Here is an 18,315-nt window from a genome sequence, read left to right as displayed (position 1 = left end):
ATCTGGAATTACTCAGAAAAATAAACAGGGAAAAGGCAGTAATTTCAAATTTGTCCCTCGTATTTACACATAATACACAGACATTGCTTACAAAGACCCGGATCCCAATTTAAGGGCAGTTGGCATGGTGAGAAGGCTCCCCCGGCATCGCCCTCGCGCCCGCCCGGGCCGGGAGCGGATCCCGGCGTCTCCCCGCGGCCCCTCCGTGGTTTTATTGCTTTGCGGGGCCGGTGGATGTGGAGAAAGGCATCGAGCCCCCCCCGCTGGCTGCTCCCGCCGGGACACCCCCATCCCTCGGGAACTCCCTGGGGAACCGGGCATGTCCCCGGTGCCAGCGCGGATTTTCAGGGAGACTCGGCTCGGGACACCACGGCAGGATTTGGGAAGAGCGGGAAGAGGAGGAGCAGAGCGACGCTGGAAATCCGGGCTGGGGCTGGGGACCCCCCTGCAGCCCTCCCGAAGCCATGAACCCCCGCCCGGCCTGTTGCATTTATGGGATCTCCTCTGCTCAGGGAAGGCTCCAGCTCCCATCCCACAGCCTGGAATTAGCTCTGCCTCAGCCGGGACGTGGAGATGGCACAGGTGCCATTCCCAAGGCCTTTTCCCAAAGTGAGCCAAGGCTGAGAGCCAGGCACGGCCGGGATGGGCACGGAGCCCCCGGGATGGGCACGGAGCCCCCGGGATGGACACGGAGCCCCCGGGATGGGCACGGAGCCCCCGGGATGGGCACAGAGCCCCTGGGATGGGCAGGGATCCCGGACGGAATCCGCTCCCTCAGGAGACACCTGGATGGCCCTGCCAGCCCCGGGCACCACTGTGCTCCCAGAGCCTCCTGCTCTCCTGGAGATCCGGAGTTATTCCCAACAAACAGCCTGCCTTGGGTCACTTCTAGGTCAGTGTGGGGTGCTGGGGCCGGAGGCGGCACCGGGGGAGGAATCCATGGTTTGTGCTAACAGTCACAGAGCCGGGTGTTCCCAGCGAGCCCCTGCACGGATGGAAAAGCCCTGGAACAGCGGCTCCAGAGGCTCCAACTCAGCAGCGAACGTGGAACGCTCCGAGCGCGGATGGACGGAGGAGCCGGGCGGGAAAGCGGAGCCAAGGAGGGATTTGCTGGAGCAAACTCACCAGGGAAAACCACCAGGAACCCCTGGGGACCGGGACGTGCCAGCTGGGATCAGCCCCCGGCCACGCGGACCCCGGGACTCAGGAGGGACAAAGGAAAGTCTGGAAAACGTCACATCAGGGAGAATGCCTGGAAAACTCCACGTTTCCACCCAAATTCCCCTCAACTGCCACTGCAGCCGGGTCAGACATGGAAGGCAAGGACAGAAACAAGGAAAAGGGAAAAACCACGACCTCTGAGAGCCAGGGACACCCCGGGACGGCTCCAGCCCGGAACAGCCGCTCCCGCCCGGAGGAAATGGAACAGGGATAAAAGTAAGGGAAGGAGTCGCTCCACTCTCAGCCCTGGGAGCCCTGGAATTCCCTGCCCAGCGCCTGGATTGGGATTGGGATTGGATTGATTTGAGCTGACGCCGGAGCCCATTGGGAAGGTGCAAATCTCCTGCTCCAGGAGATCCCAGCAAAGCCAAAAGCTCTGGGATAAAGGGACTGGGGTGAGTTTAGAAATCTCTGCAATAAATTTTTATAAATATTCCCTATTTACAGCCAACGCTGGGAATGGGAGCGTGGGGAGGGAAGGGGGAGCCAGGGACACGCTCAGAGCAGCTCCTGCCTGTCCCCAGTGTCCCCTCTGCCCTCATTCCACGGATACATCCCCTCTGGAGTGCTCTTGCCTGTCCCCAAGGCTGGGGGAGAAACCAACCACCTCCTTCCCTGAAATCCCAAGGATTTTCATGCCAAGGTCTCTCCTCATCAGTCTCATGGTCCAACCCTCGAGTCAACCTCAGCCAAACAAGAAACCCACAGGAAAGGTTCTGGCTCCCCTGGGAAGGGGGATCAGGTCCTGTTCTAAATCAGCCAGAAATCCAGAAATCCGGGACCCACAGCGCGTCCTTTGATCCCCCACAGGAAAAGGGGGATCCCAGCCAGGGAAACCCCACCCCAACCCAGGGAATTCCCAGTTCCAGCCCCTCCCTCGTGCCCAGGTCCAGGTTGAAGGCTGGATCCCAGCCCTGTCCCCTCCACTCCGGAGGCCGGAGCATTCCTGGGGTTTGCCAGGGGACAGGAGGACAATTTTAAGAGGGAAAAGCTCACCAGGGAATTCTCTGGGACTGTCTGGCAGAAAATCCCTTTCCATTCCACAAACCCCAGACCCAGCAGGGGAATGTTTATATTCCAAGGGGGGGGATATTTACAGGCCTGGGAAGTTTTCATTTAAATTCCATTAAATAATAAAATATTTAGGATTAAACACTAATTCCATTCCATCAGAAAACCAGGAATAATCCTTTCTTTCTGGTGCTTTTAGCCCAGTTTCTGTCCTACCTGGAGACAGCTGCAATGCCCAGGCTGGAGTCTGGGATCCCTCACAGGAAATGGACACAGAATTCCCGTTCCCTGCCCCACAGCCCCACTCCCACGGGATCTCCATTGTCCCCTGGGAAAGGATCAACTTCTCCCTGCGTGGCCCACAGGGAACCCCGGGGCTGAGCATTCCCAAAGGATGTTTTCCTTCTGTTCTGTGGAATTCTGACAGGGCCCCATTCCCAACAGGGAAGTGGCTCAGGGGGTTCCTGTGACCAAATCCCAGAGCTCGGCTCTGCCCGGAGCTCATGGGGACACTGGGATGGATGAACTGGGACACTGGGATGGGATAACTGGGATACAGGGATGGGCTAAGTGGGATACAGAGATGAACTGGGATACTGGGATGAACTGGGACACTGGGATGGGTGAACTGGGATACTGGGATAAACTGGGACACTGGGATGCACTAACTGGGACACAGGAATGCACTAAGTGGGATAAGATGCTCTGTGAGGAGCAGAGGGAAGAGCACAGGGAACAGAAATCCATTGTTGGAATCGGGATGGATTTAAGGCACTCGGAACAGTGGGAATTGGGAATGATTGTTATCCACGGGCTTGGGCACAGGACCTTCTCCTGTTTCCCGTGGTGTGGGGTGGAACAGGACTGGATCCAAGCTGGAATGGGAAGAGGTGGCTCCTTCCAGACTAAATCCAAGGCTTTGGATTGCTTTGGAACCACCCACCCGTGTGGTCAGCGCCGTGCCCTGGAACAGCTCCTGGATCCAAGGGGCCTCAGAGCTGGAAGTGTCTGAGGGAGAAAAACCTTCTTTGGGAAAGCTGCAGGTCTGGAGGGAGGGGGGAGCAGGGATGGGAATTGCAGGATGTGATGAACACACGGGAATTAACTGCAAATTAACAGGATCCAGGAGAGGGGAGGGGAGGGAAGGGAAGGGATTGGGATTGTGACTGGGATTTTCCCCACTTTTCCAGATTCTGGCCAATCAGACACAGATTGGAGTTTGAACATTCCTGGGACCACAGAGAGGAGCAGGGAAAGAGCTGAAGTGTCTGTGCAAAGTCACTGCCAGGAGTGGGAACAGGGAGCTGAGGAGCTGGGAATGGCTGCAGGGAGCTGGGAATGGCTGCAGAGAGCTGGGAATGGCTGCAGGGAGCAGGGAATGGCTGCAGGGAATGGCTGCAGGGAGCTGGGAATGGCTGCAGGGAGCTGGGAATGGCTGCAGGGAATGGCTGCAGGGAATGGCTGCAGGGAGCTGGGAATGGCTGCAGGGAGCTGGGAATGGCTGCAGGGAGCTGGGAATGGCTGCAGGGAATGGCTGCAGGGAGCTGGGAATGGCTGCAGGGAGCTGGGAATGGCTGCAGGGAGCAGGGAATGGCTGCAGGGAGCAGGGAATGGCTGCAGGGAGCAGGGAATGGCTGCAGGGAGCAGGGAATGGCTGCAGGGAGCAGGGAATGGCTGCAGGGAGCAGGGAATGGCTGCAGGGAGCAGGGAATGGCTGCAGGGAGCAGGGAATGGCTGCAGGGAGCAGGGAATGGCTGCAGGGAGCAGGGAATGGCTGCAGGGAGCAGGGAATGGCTGCAGGGAGCAGGGAATGGCTGCAGGGAGCAGGGAATGGCTGCAGGGAGCAGGGAATGGCTGCAGGGAGCAGGGAATGGCTGCAGGGAGCAGGGAATGGCTGCAGGGAGCAGGGAATGGCTGCAGGGAGCAGGGAATGGCTGCAGGGAGCAGGGAATGGCTGCAGGGAGCAGGGAATGGCTGCAGGGAGCAGGGAATGGCTGCAGGGAGCAGGGAATGGCTGCAGGGAGCAGGGAATGGCTGCAGGGAGCAGGGAATGGCTGCAGGGAATGGCTACAGGGAGCAGGGAATGGCTGCAGGGAGCTGGGAATGGCTGCAGGGAGCAGGGAATGGCTGCAGGGAGCAGGGATTAACTGCAAGGATCAGGGATTAACTGCAAGGATCAGGGAATGGCTGCAGGGAATGGCTGCAGGGAGCTGGGAATGGCTGCAGGGAGCAGGATTAACTGCAAGGATCAGGGAATGCATGAGGGCCAGGGAACAGCTGCAAGGACCATGGAACAGATGTGAGGAGCAGGGAACAGCAAGGACCAAGGGATGACTCCAAGGACCAGAGATGGACTCCAGGGAGCCAGGAATTCACAGGAGGACATGGAAGGCACACAAGGACCATGGAACAAGGGAACTCCAGCCCAGCTCTGGGCTCAGGAGTGGAGCAGCCAGAATTCCTGGTCGCAATCCCAGCACCCCAGGGGCACTCGAGGTTCTCCAGCAGCATTTTGGGAAAGAAGAGTGGGAGAAGCATTTCCATGGAGAGAAGAACATTTGCTGTGCCTGTGGATCCTCATGTGTGGATCCATGAGATCCAGCCAAGGGCATCCTCCAGCAGTGCCCTCACTGCCAAAAGCACCAAACCCATCCCTAGGGGGTTGGGGATTCCCTGTAAGGGAATCCCCACAGCATTCCCAGAGTTCCTACAAAGGGAACAGCAAGGACCAAGGGATGACTCCAAGGACCAGAGATGGACTCCAGGGAGCCAGGAATTCACAGGAGGACATGGAAGGCACACAAGGACCATGGAACAAGGGAACTCCAGCCCAGCTCTGGGCTCAGGAGTGGAGCAGCCAGAATTCCCGGTCGCAATCCCAGCACCCCAGGGGCACTCGAGGTTCTCCAGCAGCATTTTGGGAAAGAAGAGTGGGAGAAGCACTTCCATGGAGAGAAGAACATTTGCTGTGCCTGTGGATCCTCATGTGTGGATCCATGAGATCCAGCCAAGGGCATCCTCCAGCAGTGCCCTCACTGCCAAAAGCACCAAACCCACCCCCACAGGGGAATCCCCACAGCATTCCCACAATTCCTACAGAGCTCTGCAAAACTACCTCTGGGCATCAAAATTACAGGAGAAAGGATTTCTTCCTTGTTTCCATCTGTCCAAGGAATTTGAGGGAATCAAAAATAGAAGGGAAGGCTCTGCCTTCCAGAAAAGCCCCGAATTCAGGAAGAGAGGAAAATCCCTCTCTTCCCATCAGCATCAAATACAAAAATACAGTTTCCATGGGAATATCTCACTGCTGGGAGAGGTGAGGACCACCAGGGAATACTGGGAATTCTGTACAAATCCAGGTGGGGGCTGGGACACCACAAAGCCCTTCCTGGATGAGGTAAGAGAGGTTCAGGTGAGCAAAGCCACCGGGGAGGAGCCAAATTGTTCCTTTTCCATTTGTTTGTCCCAAAGTTCAGCCCGAAATACGCCTGAAAACTCCTGGGTTTGCTGGAGCTTCCCACCATGGAGGGAAAAACCAGGATCAAAAATCCCATTCTCAGCCCAAGCCCAGCAGCATTCCTGATAAAGTCAGAAATGTTATCCAGGACAAAACCAACGGGAATTGATCCAACCCACATTCCAAAGGATCTCAGACTTTCACTGACGGAATGTTGGTGCTTCAAGGGCACCATTCCTGCCACTGCCACACGTCATTAACTAACACAGGTAATTATTCACTAATTATTCATTAACACTGCTGAATTTTAGAGCCGATTCCGGAGCGGTAACACCAAAATCCCAAATCCAGTCTCAGCAGGGTGAAGGGAGAACAGTCACAAGGAAAGCCCTCCACCCCGGGTTTCCATGGATACCACAGCAGCACACCCCATTCCAGAGCAGGGCTGAGCCTCCAGCCCTTCCCTGAGGACACAGCCAGCATTCCAGGGAGCACATCCCTGTCCCCCAGAGGGGAGCACCGGGAAGCAGCACGGGACGGAGCCAGGAGACAATGGGAAATGTTCCACAACAGGAACAGCTTCCCAAAGGTGGGACGGGACCAGGAGAGTGGGAATGGGAAATGTCCCATGGCAGGAACAGCTTCCCAAAGGTGGGACAGGACCAGGAGAGCGGGAATGGGAAATGGCAGAGCTCCCAATCCCAACACGTGCAGCTGCTGCTGGCGAGGAGGGAGCAGGAATTCTCTCAGGGCAGCACCGAGCCCAGTGAGCCCCAGTTCAAACCAGTTCAGAGCCAGTCCATGAGAGACAGGACAGCAGGAAGACAGGAACAGCTTGGATACACCCTGGATACAGCCCAGACACACCCTGGACACACCTTGAGCTCTTCACTAAGCACCACGCTCCAGTTTTTCTGATAGATCAATTCTGTTTTTTCCAATAAATTCTGGGTTTTTTTCAATGGATCAATTCCCAGCCCACCCAGTGGGGCAGAAAGGTCCCCTCAGGATGAGAGGGATCCCCGAGGGGTTGGGATTTCAAGGCTGGCACAGGGATGTGCTCCAAGGATTGCCACTGATAAATCAGGATTTTAATGACAGTTCCCTGGCCAGTGTGGGAAAAGTAACTCTGGGATGCCACTGGAGAACAAGAAAGTAATTCCAATGATATTTCCTTCAGATATGTTCTCTGGGAATGTCCCTGCACCTCCACTCCAGACCTTTCACTGGGAGGTCTGGGAACTGGGATGCCCAAACCCTTTGGAACAGACACTGAGGGCAGCACAGGGCTTTTGGGGGATTTTTTTTCTTTTTTTTTTCCAATCTGTGCCCCTCAGGGTTTCCATTCCCTGCCCACCTTGATGAAACCTCGGGGTGAAACCTTGGGATTCCATCCCAGGGACAGCAAAGCCTTGGGACACTTGGGGAATTTCCCTTGGGCTTTGCTGAGGACACAGGACCCCAACAAAGACCCGGGATTTTGCCTGCCACAAGAAGAGAGGGAATTCTGTTTTATAGAAGTTTTTGGCTGTGGAATTGCTGAGGGAGTGATCAGAATACTCCCTGCTGGCTGCCCTTCCAGGGTGCAGGGTGCAGTGGGAAGAGGACTCCCTCTGGGACACGCAGGGAACTCTGGATGCCCCTGGACTGAGGGGGTACGGAAGCCCCCCAGCCCGAGCCCCAGGAATGCTCAATCCCAGCACCCTGCTCCCTCTGCCGTGGGATCACAGCTCCACACACGCTGGGGTTTGGGATTCCCAGCCCTCCAGCTCTGCACCCAGCTGCCCCCACAGGAGCCTGGGAAGGGGCACCCGATGTGACAGGGATGGGGACGCTCCCAACACCACGGGGCTTTCCCATCCCCACGGAGCCCGTTCTCCCCACATCCCCCCAGGGACAGGCGTGCCACCATCCAGGAATTACCTGGGACTGGCCAAAGGGATGAGTTTAGCTCTAACTGTGCCCAGGAGCCCACTCCCCTCCCCTCCCATCCCACTCTGGAGCAGTTGGCACAGCGGGATCACCGGATCCCTGGATCAACGCCCAGGCAGGCAGAGCCACTGCAAGGAACATTCCAGAACCATGCCCCAGGAACCTGGCCTTGCTGCTTTTGCTCTTGACCCTGGAGATAAAAAGCCAGCTCCTCATGCTCCCAGTGCCCCCCTCCCAGGGTTCTCAGGAGATCCAAGTGCGTGTGGATGAATGTCCCTGGAATGACACAGATCCGTGTCCAGCCCCACCCTGTGCAATGGGAGATTCCAGGCATGAGGGAAGCGTGGAGCAGGACTTGGGGGGAGCCCAGCAGGGCCAGGGGATCAGGGGACACAGAGAATTCCATCCTCAGAAGCCAAGAGATGCTGCTCCAGCCCTAGAAACCCTTCTCTGGAGCACAGGGAGAAGGAAAACCCAGGTGGGACACCCCAAGCCCTCCACACCCCTGTGTCTCCGGAGGGACGGGAAGCTCTGCCTCAGAAGGATTCCCATTCCTGGTTTCCCCACAAAAGCACCGGAGCCAGGTCTGGGTCAGCCCCTGGCTGGTGGGAAGAACGACCCCAGGGAGTGGAGAGGTGGAATGAGCTGAGAGCCCCAATCCCAGCCGTGGAGGGATCATCCACAGGCACCAAACCCATGGAATTTGTGCATCTCCACAGGCCTGACCAAGCCCCAGTGATGTGTCTCAGCACTAAGTAATAAATTAACCCACTAACGAGCCCCCAGTAACGAGCTGCGTTCAGATCTGGATATGCCCAAGGATATTATTATTATAATAATCATTATTATTAATATAATTATTATTAATAAAGCTCTCACTGACACTCAGGGACTCGAAGCCAAAGCTGAGGAACGCCAGGCTGGAATTGCAGCAGAAGGCACAGCCAGCCCCATCTCTGGGAGCCACCGTGGGGTCACTGCTGCCCCATCCCTGTCCAGGTGGAACCACTGCTCCCAAAGCTCAGCAGCTCGGGGGTGGAGGCCCTGTCCTGTCCCTGCTGTGACCCCACCCCACCCAAAGCACTGCTCCCACGGGAAGGGGTCCGAGCTGGAAGGATGATCCAGCTGTGGGACATTCCCACACGGATCTGGGCACAGCTGCCCCTGGGGCAGGCAGGGGAACAGGCTGGAAGGGCACCCTGCCATCCCTCAGGATCCAGCCAGGCTGTACCAGCACATGGATCCTTCAGCTTCCATGGAATCAGCTGTGGGGCCCCAGGAATGCCTGATGTACAGCAGAACTCTAGCACCAATCCTTGGAAAATTAAGACTTTAATGTGTCTCCAGTCAGGACCTCAAAGCCACTGATCTTGTCTGAGAGTCCTGGCTGGAGTGGGATTGATCCCCGAACACCAAGCAGGGGAAGCAAAGCACAAAGTGAGATTATTTTTCCCTCCCAGTGCAATTAACTTTAAATTATTAATTTAATAATTAATTCAGCGAGTGAAAACTTCCAGAACAAGAGCCCTGCACCACCTGATTCCCAAGGAATGGGGGCTGGGGGACAGCCCAGCCCTGCCAGCAGCACACGAGTGGCCCACAGCCCCAGTGCCCTCCGGGATGCCAGCCACCTCCAGCAGCCAGCTCCTGGGATCCAGCCCCTGCTCCCCTGGCACACAGGGACCCAGGGGGCAGCCCCAGTGGGAACGCCTGGCTCCCCTCACTGCCCTCCCAGCCCAGGGGAGGACATCCCACGAGCAGACACCACAGCACAAGGAAGGGATTTTGGGCAGCCAGGCTGCCCTGCTGGGGATGTGAGGTGCTTCCCACCCTCGGGAATGCATCCCAAAGCAGCGGTCTGGCTCCCTGTGTGCCAAGCTCCAGGCTTTGCTCCAAAGGGAGGATTTCTCAGGATTCCACATCCCGGGGGTTCCAGCTCAGCTGCCCCAGGTGGCCCAACCCCACCCCCCCCAGTGCCCCTCATGTGCCCCCCAGGCTGGGCTGGCAGTGAGCTCAGAGCCTGGCACCGGCATGGCATTCCCGGGAGCGGGGCTCCAGCCTGGGCACATTCCACATCCCACATCCCACACCCCACATCCCACATCCCAGCTCCAGGCGCTCCCCTCCCCTGGCCCTGCTCTCCCATCCCCCCTGAGGGATCCGGATGTCCCCACGGCTCTCCCATGCCCCCCCCCCCCCAACGCTGTCATCACCAGGTACAAAGTGCAAAAGTGTTGCTGTTCCTGCATCCATTAAAAACTTTAAAAACAGAACAAAACAAACAGAAAAAGGATTTCCATCATCATTTGCAAATACATTAATTCAGTCTCCAAAGAGCCAGCAAAACCCTGGTCACCTCCCCGTGGGCAGGGTCCCCTGGGGGCCAGCACGGACATCGGCAGGAGATGCCACCTCCGAGCCGGCCCAGCCCCTGCCCTGATCCACCACGTGTCCATGGAGAGCCCGGAGCAGTGCTGGAATGCAGGGACATCCCCGGCCTCGGCCCTGCCAACCCAATCCAAGCCCTCCCTGCTCCCCCCACGGAAGTGTTGGCATTCCTCCTCTCCTGTGAAATGTTTCTGGTAAGGCTTTATTGCTCTACAAAGCGGTGCAAAGGCTGCCCGAGGACAGCTCCATCAGGAACTTTGGTCACACGGCTGCGGGATTTGTGCGCTGGCCCCGGCCGCCGCTGGACCTGCTACCTTCCCAAGAGAAGCTGAATACTGTGTGCAATAACACTGGGAAAACAGCACTGAACCCCAAATCCAAAACAAAAACCAGGGGCACGGGGAAGGGGACAACTCAGATCAGGCAGAAGGCTTGGGAAGAGCCCGTCATTCCCGTGAGGACTGAACTCAATGCTACATTTCGACAATGCCGAGTGTCTTTCCGAACGGATCGGTGCTGTTGGATCTGCGTGTCTGGTCCTGAACGCCAGCTCGCTCTCATCAATGCAGCATTTATTAAAAAATAAAATTAAAATGAAAAAAAAAATAATAAAGAATTGACAAATTGCATCACCAGGGAGCAGCCTGGCCTGGCTCACACACGTCCCAGGGCGGCGGCGGCATCAAGCGGGGCCGTTCAACGTGGCTTCGGCACAGGGCAAGGGCTCGTCGCTCCTGCAGGGACACCAGGGAGCAGCCTTAGGGACACGGCACACACCACGAGAGCTCCCCCAGCTTCCCTCATCCCTCCTGGGAACGCCTTTCTGCTGGGAGCCCTGCCCTCTGGCTGTGTTCTGTGTGCCCAGGGAAGTGGAACTCCCCCAGTGCCTCGTGGAATGTTTACAGGGAAAATCAACATGGAATCAGGGAATGGCCTGGGTGGGAAGGGACCTAAAAGCTGTCTAGTTCCAACCCCTTCCAAGGTGATCAGAGGGATGGGGCATCTCTAACATGAAGGCAGGCTGAGAGTTAGGAATGTTCAGTGGGGGAGAGCTCAGAGCCCCTGGCAGGGCCAGGTCCCTTCCCACCCAGCCACGCCAGGATTGTGCCCTCACCTGTCTCTCGTGGCCGTTTCTGTGGCAGTTGTGACAGCAGTGGCCACTCTCTGGTGCCCGTCCGTGTGCGTGGCCGCGCTGTTCCGGGCTCCTCGGGGGGCAGCGGCCGTCGCGGCGTCGGCCGCGGGAAGCGTCTCCAGAGCCTTTCCGTCAGAGCCGCTGCGGGACAGGGCAGGGACACGTCAGAGGAGCTCATGGGAAAGGCAGACCCACGCTGGAATGGGGCTCCAATTCCAGTGGGGGAAACGAAATTCCTCCTGCTCTCCTCACACAGGCCTGAAGATCCCATCGGGAATGGGAACTGGCAGTAAGCTGGGATCCAAATGAGCGCGCACATCCTGGAGGCTCCGCGTCCCAAACCCCACGGGACACACCAGAACAGCTCCTCGAGGGAGGCATGCCCAACTCCTGCTGCAAATCCAGTCTGAGAGCTCCCAAAGCACCACTGCCACTGCCATTGCTGGGGTGGCACAGCCTGCTCTGCTCCACAGCCTCTGCCCAAGGGACTCCTCAGGCTTCTGGGACACCCAGAAAATCCTGCGTTTAGGGGCAGATCCTAAAACCCCATGGAGGAAAGCCCCCAGGGATTGGATGTCCAGAATCCAAACATGCTGAATGAAGGTGCTCCAGGGACCACGGAGGTGCCACCTGAGGGACAACATCCCCAGTGAGGCACCAACAACCAAAACTCAAATCCTGGGAAAGGAGAACTGCAGAACAAACCCTCCCAATCTCTTGTTTGGAATAAACCCACCCAGGAGGAGGGATTTCTGTGCACATCCCATTTTTTGGCTTCCAAGGCAGAGGATGAGCTGCCCCAGGAATGACTTTCTTCCCAGTTTCCATCCAGAACAATTCTTTCTCCCTCTCTCCCAGAGCAAACCTCCACAAAAGGGAGGAAAGCTGGAGATGGCTGAGCTGGAATCCTGTCACAGGCTCCGGGGGCGTTTATGGAATAAAATAATCCCAGCTGGATAATTGGACATGTGATGGAGATTGGAGACTGAGGTTCTATTTCTGGAGCACTTCTCTTGAAAAAAACCATGAAAATGAGGAATAATGAGATCCAAACACTCCCTTTCCTCCAGGGCTCACAAGTTCCTCAGAAGTACCAAAATACACCTTGGAGAGACACAGGGATGGAGCCGCGTTCCCAGGAACGTCGCTGGAAAAAACCACTTCCCACACAAAAAAACTGGAGCTTGACATTTCCATGGTTCTAAGAGAAACTTCTGAAGCCCAATCCCTGGAGTTTCCAGGGCAGGAGGATTCCAGAGGTACCTCAGCACCCACGGGGGCTTGGGAATTTCTCTGCCTTCCCTGGACTCCTGGAAAATTCCAGCTGGACACACAGGGCTAGGTGACACAACCCAAACAAGGACTTTGTGTGGGATGTGCTGTTGTCCCCTGGACACTCCAGGGCTGGGACCCCAAACCTCCCCGGGCAGTGGGATCCAAACTGGGAAACTGAGAGCAATTCCTGAGCTGCATCTCCCTAAGGATGCCATGGGCAGCTGGGATGGGGCTCACAGAGGGTGGAACATCTGGAGGATTTACTGGGCTGCAACATCTGGTTTTCCACAGAATCCACAGAGGCCTTGGGCAGCTTCAAGGATAAAAGACCTCCAACTGGATTCCAGGGACAAGGGGAAGGAAAACCCTGAGTCTCTGAGAGCTCCAAGGAGAATCAGAGATCCCTGTGTGGATTCCAGTTATTCCAGGGGCACAAGGGGATGGAAAAACTGTTCCCATGCAACAGGAATGGGGTTTGGTGCAGGTTTTGGGGAAGTGCTTGGAGAGAGTCACAACCCACCCAGTGACTCCAAAATGTTCCTGATTTCCCTGGAATCGCTAAGGAAGGTGGTAACAAATGGATATCCCCACTGCAGGCTGAGGGGTCTGGGAGAGCTGAGGCCACTGGGAAGGCTCTGGGTGGTGATTCCCACTGGGAGCCCAGGCCTGGAGCAGCTCCAGTCCCGGCTGTGGCACCGCCCCTGTCCCCCCACAGCTTCCCCTGGGATCTCTGGCCAAGGACACAGCTGTGGAGAGCCACAGACACCTGCCAGGGGAGGCCATGGGTGCCACAATGGAATCAGCTCTGGAGAAGGGCAGGCAGGCAAAGGCAGGCAGGTTCAGGAAGCTCTATCCCTCTGGAATGTGGTACAGACACTTGTCTGGAGAGGAAAACATTCCCAATGTGCCAAACCAGGAACAAACACTTCCCTCCTGCCAGGAAAGCAGGGAAGAGGTGAGAACATCTCCAAGAGGATGGACACAGGAACAGCTGGAGCTGGGCTGGGGAGGGTTAGGTGGGGATCAGGAAAGGCTCTTCCTCCAGAGGGTGATGGCACTGGAACAGCTCCCCAGGGAATGGGAATGGCTCCAGAGCCCCAGGAATGCCTGGACAGCTCTGGGATTGTTGGGCTTTCCTGGGCAGTTGGACCAACGACCCAGTGAGTCCTGCTCAGCACATTCCCTGATCCTCCTGGGAAGCCAGCCAGCCCCAGGCAAGGTCCTGCTGTGCCCACACCACGGTCCAGGGGAGGAAAAGCACCTGGAGCACAGCTTGGATCAGATCCAATGGATCCAACTGCACACAACCCAGGAGAAGGAGAGGCTGCTTTCAGCACAGATGGAACTGCTGTGCCTTCCCTCACCCTCTGCTTCCCACCAAGCCACAGCCAGGCCACTCCCAAGCACAGAGAGTGCATTTATCAGAACGAATGCATTTATCAAACTGAAATATGTCAAAATTAACTGTGTTTACCAAAATGAATGCATTTATCCAAATTAACTGCATTTATCAGAATTAATGCACTTATCAAAATCAAATGTACTTATCAGAATTAATGCAATTATCAGAATTAATGCATTTCTCAGAATGAGCTGCTCTCGACCTAACAGACCCTGGGATAACTCCTGCCCTAATTCCAGGGAATTCTGCAATCCCAGTGGTTTCCCAGCCCCCCGGGCCCCCAGGAGCTGCTGCTGGCTGAGCACACCCAGGGATGACCCCAAACTGTCACCAAGCATCGTTGAAGGAAACTCCTGATCCTGAGTCAGGTGCACAAACCCAGGGACTCAGGTAAAAAACACAAGGAAATCCATGGCAGAGTATGAGGAAAAACCTCAGAATCTTAGAACTGGGTAAAATCTCTGTGGATGCAGCAGATGCTGACTGGGCTGGGCAGCAGCTCATGCCCCATGACTGGAGCAGGCTGGATTGAGGATCCAATTCCTACAGACCTGCCCAATCCCTGCATCTCCTCCAGCCTTTCCTGGTGCTTTTATCATTGAACGCCTTTGGGGAAAACGAGACCCTGAGTGGGTTAAACCTTTCCCCCATGGCTGCAGGAGCCTTTACTCTGATTTTCTGAGCGATCCCACCTGGGTCCAATCCCAGATCATGGACAGAGATGCTCCTGTGACACTGGAGTGGCCCAAAGGAGCCCCAACCCTTCCCTGGAATAACCCTGTGCTAAATGTCCCTCAGCTCCCCCCGTGCCACGCCAGGGGCAGGACCTGCTCCCAGGGGACACGGAGCCCACAGGGAGGGGACACTGGAACCACGCGGGGCCATCCCAGGGGCCATCCCTTCCCACCTGGAGGGAGCTGCCCTGTCCTTGCTGGGCTCCTGCGCCGTGGATCCCGTGCCAGCCTTGGCCTTGTCGTCGTCGTCGTCGTCGCTCTCGGAGCTGCCCGAGGAGCTGCTGTCCAAGGCCACCAGCGGCGCCTTCCGCGTCCCACACGCGTTCCACACACAGGGAGAGGCAGCAGTGCTGGCTGGGGGAGGAACAGCCCACACTGGAACCTCAGGAAAGCTCCCTGGAACAGCCTGAGGGGTCAAACAGGGCCTGCAGCCACTGCAGATGGTCTGGGAATCGTGGGATGGGTTGGGTGGGAAGGATCTCAAAGCCCACCCAGTGCCACCGTGGGCAGGGACACCTGCCACTGTCCCAGAGTGCTCCCAGCCCCGTCCAGCCCGGCCTGGGACACTTCCAGGGATAAATGAAGTGTCCCTGTGGTATCAGCTCCAACCCACTGCAGCTCCATCCCTTCCCTGCTGACACTGTCCCAGCAAAGCCTCGGGATCTCTGCCTTCCTTCCGCTCACTGATCCCGCAGGGAATGCTGAGGGCTGGGGCCCTGCAGGGAGGTTTCTCCCGCCCCAGGTGCTCCATGCAGAGTTCCCAGGGGCTGAGGGCACCCCGAGTGGCCCCGTGTCACTCACAGTTCTTGTCCTGGCCCTGCGCCGGGGTCCCGTCGGTGCCGCTGCTCTCGGTGCCCACGGGGGAGCTGCAGCGAGGGTTGGACTCGGAGCTGGGGAGGGAAGAGCCCTGAGCACGGAGCCAGGATCATCCCAGAGCTTCCCAGCAGCCCCAGCAGCAGTCACCAGCCCTGCTCTTCCTTCCCATCACTGCTCTGAATCTATCTAAACCTCATTTCCTGGTTTTCTGTGTCCCACCCCAGTCAGGAGCACTGGGAAGCAGCAGGAAGCACAAAGGAGCCCTGACCCAGGATCATCAGACAGTATCAAACAACAAAAGGGAAGACACGGGAAGGGAAGGGGAAGAAGAAAGGATTACAGCCAGGCACTCTTATCAAAACATATCCCAAATATTCCCCGGTTCCCAAGCCCCAGGGGAGCTGGAATTCCGTGGCTCTTACCAGCAGAAAGGCTGGAAGTCTGTGAACTTGGCCCAGCCCTTCTCCTCCGGGGCGCTGCTCTGCGGGGCGGCCGAGTCCCACACGCTGGAGCCCACGTCCATGGCCACGGGCGGCGTGGGGCCCGCGGGCTCGAACACGGCCGTCCAGCCAGCCCCTGGGGACACCACAGCCTGGGTGCCAGCCCAGAGCCAGCCGGCCAGGAGCACGCCAGGGACAGACCAGGGACACCCCAGGGATCCCATGGACACAGCAACCCGGCCCAGGGACACCCCCGGGACATGCCAGGGATCCCATTGACACAGCACCCCGGCCCAGGGACACCCCTGGGACATCCCATGGACACCGCAACCCGGCCCAGGGACACCCCAGAGACACCCCAGGGACATGCCAGGGATCCCATGGACACAGCACCCCGGCCCAGGGACACCCCAGGGACACCCCAGGGATCCATGGAGACAACAACCCGGCCCAGGGACATCCCAGGGACATTCCAGGGATACCATGGACACAGCAACCCGGCCCAGGGACACGCCAGGGACAGACCAGGGACACAGCAACCCGGCCCAGGGACACGCCAGGGACAGACCAGGGACACAGCAACCTGGCCCAGGGACACCCCAGAGACACCCCAGGGATCCCATGGATACAGCAACCCGGCCCATGGACACCCCAGGGACACAGCAACCCGGCCCAGGGACACCTCAGGGATATTCCAGGGATCCCACGGACACAGCAACCTGGCCCAGGGACCCCAGGGATCCCATGGACACAGCAACCCGGCCCAGGGACACCCCAGGGACACCCCAGGGATCCCACGGCGGCCCAGGGACACCCCTGGGACACCCCAGGGATCCCATGGACACAGCAACCCGGCCCAGGGACACCCCTGGGACACCCCAGGGATCCCATGGACACAGCAACCCGGCCCAGGGACACCCCAGGGATCCCATGGACACAGCAACCCAGACCAGGGACATCCCAGGAACACCCCTGGGACCCCATGGACACAGCAACCCGGCCCAGGGACACCCCTGGGATCCCAGGGACATGCCAGGGACATGCCAGGATGTCCCAGGGACCCCAGACACACAGCCACACACCCCAGGGCCCCCTTCCACACCCACCCGTGTCCCACAGAAATCCCCCTGGAGATGTTTATCCCCAGGAGAGGCATCCACGGGGACAAATGACACCGTGGGTGGCTTCCTGCCCCAAGCCAGTGATTCCCAGCTCCATGTCCCTCAGTTCCCTGCCAAAAGCTCCCATCTCCATCTCCAGTGGTTGGGTTTCAGGTAAAGAGCTGATCAATGGATTCCAGTATTTAAGATCCTAAAAATCACCCACTGGTTTTTTCACAGTCCTGGACAATTCGTCCTCCAGAATTTACTTCCATTTCTAGTCCCATTTCCTACTTCCAGTCCTACAAATCCCACTTTTGGAACAGCATTTTTCCTTAGCTTTTCCCAGGGAAGAGGGAGGATTGCAGAGCTCTGCAGGAACAGAACGAGGCAAAAGAGCCCCCTCAGGGCTTCATCCCCAAAACTGATCCCAAATTCCAGCTTAGTCTCCAGAGGGTGACTGGGCTGCCTCACAGAGCCCACTGGAACTGGGAGGTTCTTCCCAATGGACTGGAATTATCTGACACTTCCCAAGGGGTGCAGAGAGCAGGATCCTGGGATAACCCTGCCTGGTGCTCACAGTGACAACACAAAGGCAGCACCCAGAGGAAAAAAAATGGTATAAAACTCAAAAAGCGTCGAAAAATAGAAGGTTGGAAACATTTTTTGTCCCTTGGAACTGTTCTGCTGACAGCACCATGTGTGTCCAGCGTTCCCATGGTGTCATTTACACAGAGAGTTGGGAAAATCCCTGAAGGGAGCAGACAAGATGGAAAAAGACAACTTACAGGGGCCTGGAGGGACAAGATGCAGGGAATGGCTTCCATCCCCAGGTTTAGCTGGGATCTTGGGAAGGAATTCCTGGCTGGGAGGGTGAGCAGGGGCTGGGCTGGAATTGCCAGAGCAGCTGGGGCTGCCCCTGCATCCCTGGCAGTGGCCAAGGCCAGGCTGGACACTGGGGCTGGAGCAGCCTGGCACAGTGGCAGTGTCCCTGCCATGGCAGGGTGACACTGAGGGGCTCTGAGGTCCCTTCCCACCCAAACCCATTCCTGGGATTCCAGGAAAAGCCTGTCCCTCTGCACTCCTGCTCCAGTCAGTGTAGGGATGGGCTTGCCACAGGCAGAACACAGCTGGAAAAGCAGAACAGGCAGGGATGAGGGTGTGGAGACAGCTGGCAAAGGTGGGCACACAACTCCTGTCCTGGGACGGGAGGAGTTCAGGTCACATCCCTGCACTGCTGCTTTGATTGAATTTGCACTGAAGGAGCTGGGATTCAGGGAGCCACCATGGAAAGGCTGGGGTGTGAGGGGACCTTACAGCTCCTCTCATTCCAAGCCCTGCCATGGGCAGGGACCCTTTCTCTGGGATTCTCCCTGTGGGGCTGCCTGGCACAAGGGCTGTTTTGGG

The 18,315-nt window shown here is 57.5% G+C and overlaps 1 protein-coding gene across 3 annotated transcripts in view; it reads right to left on the bottom strand.

The window, feature by feature from the left end:
- Positions 1-6,985: 6,985 nt before the first annotated feature.
- The window catches only part of PPP6R2 (protein phosphatase 6 regulatory subunit 2), a 42,742-nt gene continuing 31,412 nt past the window's right edge, over positions 6,986-18,315 (bottom strand). For all 3 annotated transcript variants that reach the window (XM_041405570.1, XM_041405572.1, XM_041405571.1), the window contains exons 19-23: positions 15,791-15,944; positions 15,354-15,442; positions 14,726-14,906; positions 11,124-11,282; positions 6,986-10,743 (exon numbers count right to left, since the gene is read on the bottom strand). In XM_041405570.1, coding sequence (XP_041261504.1) covers positions 10,692-10,743; positions 11,124-11,282; positions 14,726-14,906; positions 15,354-15,442; positions 15,791-15,944 — 635 coding nt within the window. In that variant the 3' untranslated portion in view covers positions 6,986-10,691. The remainder of the gene's footprint in view (positions 10,744-11,123; positions 11,283-14,725; positions 14,907-15,353; positions 15,443-15,790; positions 15,945-18,315) is intronic.

This window comes from Onychostruthus taczanowskii, unplaced genomic scaffold, assembly GCF_017590055.1.
Source record: "Onychostruthus taczanowskii isolate IOZ18803 unplaced genomic scaffold, ASM1759005v1 scaffold235, whole genome shotgun sequence".
Classification (NCBI taxonomy): Eukaryota; Metazoa; Chordata; class Aves; order Passeriformes; family Passeridae; genus Onychostruthus; species Onychostruthus taczanowskii.
This window is presented reverse-complemented; position numbering and strand designations above follow the sequence as displayed.